The sequence below is a fragment of the Felis catus genome, chromosome D4, assembly GCF_018350175.1.
Source record: "Felis catus isolate Fca126 chromosome D4, F.catus_Fca126_mat1.0, whole genome shotgun sequence".
Taxonomy (NCBI): domain Eukaryota; kingdom Metazoa; phylum Chordata; class Mammalia; order Carnivora; family Felidae; genus Felis; species Felis catus.
The window spans coordinates 60307271-60315373 of record NC_058380.1 but is presented as its reverse complement, the minus strand read 5'-3'; the positions used below and the strand labels follow the sequence as shown (position 1 = coordinate 60315373).

The window sequence follows — 8103 nt, the reverse complement described above, 5'->3', positions numbered from 1 at the left end:
CAGATGGTCATTTACCCACCACTGAAGTCAGGAAAGACCAGCATCTAGACCCGTAGGGTCCAGTACGGTCGCCATCAGCCACATACTGCTATTGAGCACTTGGCATGTGGCTAGTCCAAATGTAGATGAGTTGTGAGTGTAAATGCACTCCAGATTTTGAAGATTTAGTATGAAAAAGGTAAAATATCTCAACAAATTTTTATATTGATTATATGTTGAAATGATAGTTTGGCTATATTGGCTTAAATACAATATATTAGTTAATCTCAACTGTTTATTAATGTGGCTACTAGAAAATTTTAAATTACACGTGTAGTCTCCATTCTGGACAGTACTCATTTAGACAAATACCCGTCTGGACTGAATCACATTCGCATGCCTTTGTGAACAAGAGAGCACAATTCCCGAGATTAAAAATAAAAATTACCACTGGTTTTCAGTCTTCTTTCTCACGCAACCCCCACCCCTTCGCTAGCAAGTTAACTACTCAGAAAGGTGCAGAGTTTCTCTTGCCAGAACTCACTTGATCAAAGATTTTTTATTAAAACAGTTCATCTGAACACTCAGGTTTATCTGAGAGCTGCATACCGAGCCTCTGAAGTATTTAACCCTGGAAATTTTGGTTCCAGAATAAAAACTTAACAAGGTATCTTAAGAGAAAGGTGGAAAAGGAGTTGAGTTTTCTCTGCTTTGGGTCAGCTTGATGTTTAAAACGAACGGATACAAAACAAAGTTAAAAATCCAGTTTCTTTCTAAAGCTTACTTCACTGACGGACCCAGTTAATTTTTCTCTTTCCTTTTTGTACTGCAGAGACTTCCAGGGATGGAAGAGCCAGGTCAACAAGCCGAAACCAAAGGGCTGCCCTGAGTCCTGTCGTCTCTTTGAATTTTAGTTTTCCAATTTGCTGCAGGGTCACTTACTGAAATGAAAGTGTGGACAATGGACAAATGTATTTTTACCTGTCTCATTGGAAAACCCAATTTATGACCTAGCGTAACAGCTGCCGAATGATCAGCACATCATGCTCAAAAGGTTCAAGAAATTATAATATAATTGTTGCTTGGAACCAATCCAGAGACTTCAGGGCAGGAGCTTGTCCTAAGCTCTGTTCCAGTTCTTGGGAATAGGGTCAGGCCCTGGGTGGCCCACCGATGCTGCCAGATTCGCAGGGCAGCATCCACGATGACGCGGCCCTTAAAGGCCATATGGCGTCGAATCCTGCAGCCCTCTTGTATGGCAGATGAAGAGACTGGGGATGTGGGCGATGGGATTAGGTCACACTCTGGAGCTGAGGCACAGTCTCCAGACTAAGAGCCAGGTCTGCAGTTCTCAAAGGCAGGGAAAACCAGCCCCAGGTCAAGAGAAGCAGAACCCTCCCCCCCACCCCCCTTTTTTTTTTAAAGGAGGGGGCTACTTCTTTTGCAAACTCATCTTCCTCACCTTAAGGAAGGCGCTATTGGAGCCTTTGCTGTAGTAATCAAAGGCGCAAGAAGCAGAACCGTGTAAAAGGCCCGGCCGAGTTTCTTGCAATACAGGGATGAGTGAAGACATGGTGGTGATTCCCCACAGTTCAGACCTAGACTCTGGTGTACGCACTACGCTGCGCCCCCATCATCGCCAAGTACCCTCCCCAGTAGAATGTGAAAGGCATGTCCTTTGGAGCTTCGCCTTACTGAGGGTCCTTTGTCTCAGTCCGTGGGCCCTCGCTGCCTCTCCCCACATCCTCCCATTTCCAAAGCGGACCTGTGTGTACGCGGTGCGCTGGGAGGCTATGTATGCCTCTCCTGCCCTCTCTGTCCCTTCCACGTGGCTCTCAAATCCTCTCTTCAGTCCTGTTCTCAGGTCTCAGGGAAACTTAGTTCATGTGGAGAGCCGAGGTATCTATGAATTTTCGACCGAAAGCTCGGCTCACATGGCGGACACATATCGATCCACCCCGCCAGGATAGGCAGTCGCATGGCGAGCATGATAGGCGCCTCCACTGCCGGCTCCGAGCTGCCCCCCAGGATTGTAGCAAGGCCCCAGCGCTCCAAACTGGCCGGGCGATGTGCGCCCATAGAAGTCCACTGCGGTCTCAACGCCACCACTGCTGCCACCCGCGGGGGGCGAGGCGGGCCCCGCCAGCCGGCCAGCCGCTGCGAAGAGGGCACTGCCTGCGCCCTGCGGGTACGCGCCATCGGGGCCTGCGTAGGCGGCCGCGTAGGCAGAGGGGTTGGTAGGTCGGGCCCCCGCGCAGCCTGCAGGCTGGTAGCCGGTGGTGGCTGCAGAGGCGCTGGCCGAGGCAAAGGCGCAGGAACCCGCGGGCCCCGACGACGCGGGGCCCAGTTCTGGACTGAGTGGCCGTTCAGGCACTAGGCCGAAGACGCGGCACGGTCCTGGCGACGCAGCTGGGTAGTAGACAGGGGGCGGCGCGGTAAGCGTCGGCGGGGCATAGCCTGCGTAGACGGCGCCGGGGTAAGACGGGCGCGCAGCGGGCACTGCTCCCGGGAAGATGGCGGCAGCGGCGGCGGCGGCGGCAGCGGCGGCGGCGGCCGCCGCGTCGTGCATGTAGGCTGGGTAAGTGGAGAGGTCCGAGCGCTTGAAGCGCTTGCGGCGGCGCAGGAAGCTGCCGCTCTCGAACATGTCCTCGGCGTTGGGGTCGAGCGCCCAGTAGTTGCCCTTGCCTGGACGGCCAGCCTCGCGCGGGATCTTGAGGAAGCAGTCGTTGAGCGTCAGGTTGTGGCGGATGCTGTTCTGCCACTTTTTGGGGTTGTCGCGGTAGAAGGGGAAACGCTCCGTAATGAACTTGTAGATGCCGCCTAGAGTGAGGCGGCGCTCAGGCGCGTGCGCAATGGCCATGGCAATGAGCGCAATGTAGCTGTAGGGTGGCTTTCCGCGCTGCAGGGGGCGCTTCCGCCGACGCCCACCGGTGCCGCGACCCGTGGCCTCCGTTGGGACCCCGGTCGCCGCCTCACTGCGCTCCTCCTTCACGGCCGCCAGCACCTCCGTCTGAGGCGGCGGCGGCGGCGGCCGGCTCTCAGCCGTCATGGCGCAGCCGTCCCGCGTCCTGGGCGTCCCCGCCGCCCGCTACTGTCGAGGGGCGGGGGCGGGTCTCGGAGGCTGCGGGGCCGGGCTGCTGGCCAAAGGAGTGGGCCCTGGACCCCTCTGCGGAGAGCTCTGGGAGTCCTCGCGGGCTGGCACTCGGAGCACAGCTTCTCCAGGGGTGCGCTGGAGTCTTGGCGCTCTCGGTTTCCGGGCTGGCTTGGGGCAGACGGAGGCTCAGGAGTGTCCCGCCCACCGACGGCTCTGCTCGTGTTCTGGAGCTCGAGGCCAGGAGCCGGCAGCGGTGTCGGGAGCGGGACTAGGCCCTAGTCGCGGTCTGAAGGGCCCTTTGCGCGCTGGTGCCAGGCGGTCAAGGGGCCCGGAAACGGTCCAGGGCTGGGGCGCCTGCAGCTGGTCTGTGCCTCCCGCTGACCTGGGGCTAACCGTCGTCGAGTCCTGCGCCCAGAGGAAGCTGCGGGCCGGAAGGCCTGAAGCGAGGGCAGTTAGTGCGGACTTGGGGCACTCCGGTGGGGGCTGCCTAGACCGCGCCTGTGCGGCCCAGCCGGTGGAGGGTAAAGAGGCGAGCTGCAGGCGCAGCGCGGCGACTGTTCCTCTCCGCAGCTTTGGCCTCCGGCCGCCGAGACCGCAGGCGAGGCGCTCCCTTGCACACACCCGGACGGCTCCTCCCTCCACCGGCTTCTCTCCTTAAAGGCGCCAGGAAGCTTGGGGCGGCGCCCCGTCCCCGCCCGCCCCCCGACCGCCCGCCCCCTGGGCCCGCGCGCACCTCTGCAGGTGGGAGCAGCGGTGGAGGCGCGGCGGGAGCCCCACAACGTCAGAGCTGGGAGGGCTCTCGGAGACCGCCCGGGGCCGGCCTCCCTACGCGCCGACGGGGAGACTGAGGCTGGGAGAGGCCGGGAACCGTCTCGGGAGACCTCGGCGCCGGAACTCAGAGCTTCTGGACTTTACCAGCCTCTGCAGAGGGCTGGGGCCCGCAGTGAAAGGACAGGCTCGCTTCATTTTTTATTGTCCAGAGAGGGTGAGAATTGGCGGAGGGGGCGCTTGGTTCTTGTGGGGCAGGGGATGGGGGAGGGAGACCTTCCAGGTGGCTGGCTCTTAAGATACTTCAAGGATGATTTTCAAATCCCAGTCAGGGCTGCCTTGCCCATTGCCCGTCCAGTCCCTCATCTTTCAGACGGGGATTCCTAGGCCCCATAGAGGAGGTGACTTGCCCTGGCCTCACCGCGACTTTGCCGGCTAGCGGAGTCTCACACTTGCGTCTCTGTTAGGACTGCTCTTTGCCCCCTCTGTGCCTGAGGCAGCCACTTTCTCTTTTTGAGCCCCAGGTTCCTCGACTGCACGGAGGGTTTGCACCTCAAGAGACCTTCCGTTATCGACATTTAGGGAAAGGCCCCCCCACCCCCACCATCTGTCTTTGGGTGACTCAGGACCCCTCTATATGACGGAAAGTGGCACACAGCTTAAAGAGGATGAAGGCTAGGCTTCTGTCCTCTCTTAGTAACCTCCTCCTCCAGTTCACCCAGGCCAGGGAGGGTTCCGCGTGGCTCCCAGGACCCCCGGGGGCCTTCCCGCAGAGGGGCGCGAGGGCTGCGAGAGGCTGGGGCCGAGGTGAGGGCGCTCCAGGTGGGCACGTCTCCCGGGGGAAAGGACGGGCAGGGGGGACCCGTTTGCTTCGCGGGTGTCCGGTTTCTGAGTTCGTTTCCGGCCATCCCCCAGGGCGGGATCTCCCGCCTCAAGCGAGAGAGACTCCCAGCTGCGGCCGCCCCATTAGCCTGGGCTCTCTTTGTGGTCTTGCACAGGGACACCTCGGGCCCGTCCTTTGTCCCAAGCGGGGCCTCAATTTTCTCCTCTGTGAATTGGGGGCGGGAGGGCATATGCAGACCTCGGAGGAGACTCCTTCTGCCCTTAGGAATCCGGGCCTTGGCGCCGACTCCAGAGATTCCAGCCGGGGTGCAGCTTTCCGCGGGGCTGTGGGTGTAGGGCGTGGCGGAGCGAGTCTCCAGAGCGCGGGCGACACGTCCTCCAGGGGTTTTAGTCGCGTCCTTCGTGGCGGTGAGCTCTCTGTGGGTTGAGCCCCGCTGAGCATTGGGCAAGTACCTTCGGAAGAAAGAGGCAGAGAGCCCTGATCCCCGCTTGGCGGATCCCGGTTTGTAAACAGAAGCGCGGTTTGCATGTAGACCTTCCTCAGCGGATGGGCGCTCGAACGACTGGAGAGTGCTTTTTCACTCGTTCAGCAAAACTCTCAGTTTCCTTCTAACAAACTAACGAAAACGCGAAAATCCAGATTTCGATGTTACATTTTTTGTTGTTGTAAAATGGGGAAAAAAGTTTAAAACAATTTTATTTTAACCAGATCACATCATAACAATATTTCAGTACTGAATTTTGTGGTTCTATTTTTAATTTTGGACCACTATCCTAACGTGTTTCCATAAATCAAATAATGTGATTCTGTAATTCTAAGCATCCATGACCAGAAGCCTAAGCTCTTTAACTGTGATTATATTCCTATGACTTTAAGCTTCTGGTCAAATGTAAAAGTGTAGTCCTCATAATGAGATGCTGGGACTAAGATTTTGTGCCTAAAAATATGATGCTACTACTGGGAGCTGCGACTTCCTTAGTTTTTAGATATTTTCATAGCTCTGAAGTATATATTACTTAATTTGAATTCCTGCCTAAGAATGTCTGATTAGAAGATTGGGGTCCTATAAATCCATACCTCTATTCTTTCTTAATTCCAAAACGTTAGTAGTACTGGATCCAAAGAATTACCAAATGTCAGTACTGCATCCACTATTCTGTAACTCAAAAACTCTAATTCTGATAATTCTTATAATATTTGTGACCGTATGCTTTAATGGTTGGTCCTATGACTTTATGAGTCTTTACTTTTAAGCCCCAATGGCTATAGTTAGAAGCCTCGTATCTCAGGATATCTTGATCCTCAAAGTTTTGTGTCTGTGAGCCCATTCTTCTAGAATCCTGACTCCTCTTTCTCGGATTTTGCTGCTACAGAGCCACACCTGTGCATCAGACCAAGTGTTAGCATCCTGAGATTAGAATTCCTAAGGTCAAGATTTTCATGATCAAAGGAGCCTTAATATTCTATTCCATAGATGTTTTATTTTAATAATACATTTCAAAATTTTGTGCTTTGAAGATTCCAAAAACCCATGATGCAAAATTTGAATTAAATGAGTTTACTGTTTGGATGAAAACTTATACAAATTGATCCCCCTTGATGCCTCGGCATTTTTTCCCCTTTTCTCTGGTCAAGTCCTCCCTCTTCTCTGGTGCAGTGTTCCTTAACATTTGTGGGGGCAGCAGACATCACTGACAACCATTTGGAAGCTGGGAGATCATCCTCCTAGTTTAGCAGGGGTGGGTTGGTGCCGATGTGGGCGGCTGCTGGGTGATTTCCATCTCCTTTGCACCTGCTTCCAGCCCTGCGTGTATTCCTCTTTTGGGAAAACCCCAAAGGCCATTTTACATTCAGTTTTTAGGGGGATGGCGGGGGAGGGGGGGATGCTGGTGGTTTGTAGGAGACCTTGCAGCTCTTCTCCCAACAACTACTTTCCCCAGTTTTAAAGTGTCCTTGGAGGGTTTGTAAATAAAAAGGAGAGGATCCACAGAGTTACGGAAAATTCCTCCATATCTCTTGACCCAAATGATGCAGATGCAAAGGTAACTAGCTCTTCTCCTTAAGGAAATCTTGGAAATACAAGCCGGAAGGAAACTAGGCCCAGATTGCCAAAGGGATTGCTTAAAGTCTTGCAGAGGTGGTAGTGAGCTGCCAGGGAAACTTGCATCTTGGGCTCCTTATCTCCTGGGCCCACAGCCTCTGTGTCTTTCCCTGAGCTCTCAGAGCCTCAGTTGTGCTTACTGGCCTGGACTGGGTCACTCTCCTAAGCAAATGACAATGGAAACTTCAGGTCCTGATGCTTGCAAATCAGATCCAAGAATCTTGGGACCTTAGGAATACAGTGACCTCTGTTTGGTTTACTCTGGGACAATCAGTCAGGGTCAGCAGGCTGTATGGCTTCAGAGAACATCAGAACAAGACACTGCCACAAAGGGGGCCCGTGTCACACTCATTACTGGCCCAGAGGACTTGAGCCATCTGCTACTCTTTCAGACCTCAGTTTCCCCATCTGTGAAGTGGGACATCTCCTACCTGTTGCCCTTCTTCCGGAGAAAAGAGAGGATGGAGTAGGACACGTCACTGACCCGTGATTGTTTTTTCCGCCTTTTAAATTGTTTTCAGGGCAAAACTTCGATCTGGGGGGAAAAAAGCTGCTGGGGGAAAGTCAAGTCGTTCTCACTTATGGACGGAGATAAGACGCACTCCTTGAAGAAGCAGCGGTTGATTAAAGTTCAACGTTTTCGGCAGTTTAGCCCAGGGTGTTTAGACTTCCAGGCCCCTTGGGTGTGGTTTCTTTCCACGCATAGCCCGGCTCAGGGACCCCTGGAGCTGGGTCGGGGCAACCGGACTCTGAGCCATTGGTTCACTTAAACTCCGTTAACGCAGAATTATAGTCGCTGCCGAAGACAGATTGGAGGAACTGGGACCCAGAGAGGGGTGCCCTCTGCTTCCCGCCACCCTGCCTAGCTAGCACTGCCAGCAGCTTCCCGACTCACCCCCACGAAGCGCCTCGCGTCGTTCTTTGCTCCCAATCCCTGCTCCACAACCTTTTCCCAACCCTGCCCGCCAGTCCCCGTGGCGGGGAGCTCAGGAGCCGACTCGGACATCCAGGAGCTCAGCCGTGGCGGCAATAGGGCAAGCTGGCTCCGAGAGCGCGCGGACTTGGCCCACCGCGCACGGCGAGTCTGGGGCAAAGTGCAGCCTGAGCTCTTCCTCGACCTTGCCTGCGCCCCACTCTCTCCGGCGCTCAGTGCGCGTTCCCCGCCAGGACCGAGGAACTCTAGGCGCGATCCTCGTAGGCTCAGAAGGAGTCGGCCGCCGGGCGGGAGAGAGCTCGGCGTTGGCGGTGGACTCTCCTGGGAAAGCAAAGGACCCGGTCTGAGATGGCAATGAAAGCAACAGCCTGGGTCTTCTCAGC

At 55.3% G+C, this 8103-nt stretch overlaps 1 protein-coding gene across 1 annotated transcript; it reads right to left on the bottom strand.

The window, feature by feature from the left end:
• Window positions 1-254: 254 nt before the first annotated feature.
• FOXE1 (forkhead box E1) lies at window positions 255-3704 on the bottom strand. Its single transcript, XM_023242484.2, has one exon. The coding sequence runs from the start codon at window positions 3026-3028 to the stop codon at window positions 1910-1912; it is 1119 nt and encodes a 372-aa protein (XP_023098252.1). The 5' UTR covers window positions 3029-3704; the 3' UTR covers window positions 255-1909.
• Window positions 3705-8103: the final 4399 nt, after the last annotated feature.

Excerpts from the sequence above, each read along its gene's own strand:
- FOXE1 (XM_023242484.2), bottom strand. The coding sequence starts at position 3,028 with ATGACGGCTGAGAGCCGGCCGCCGCCGCCGCCGCCTCAGACGGAGGTG.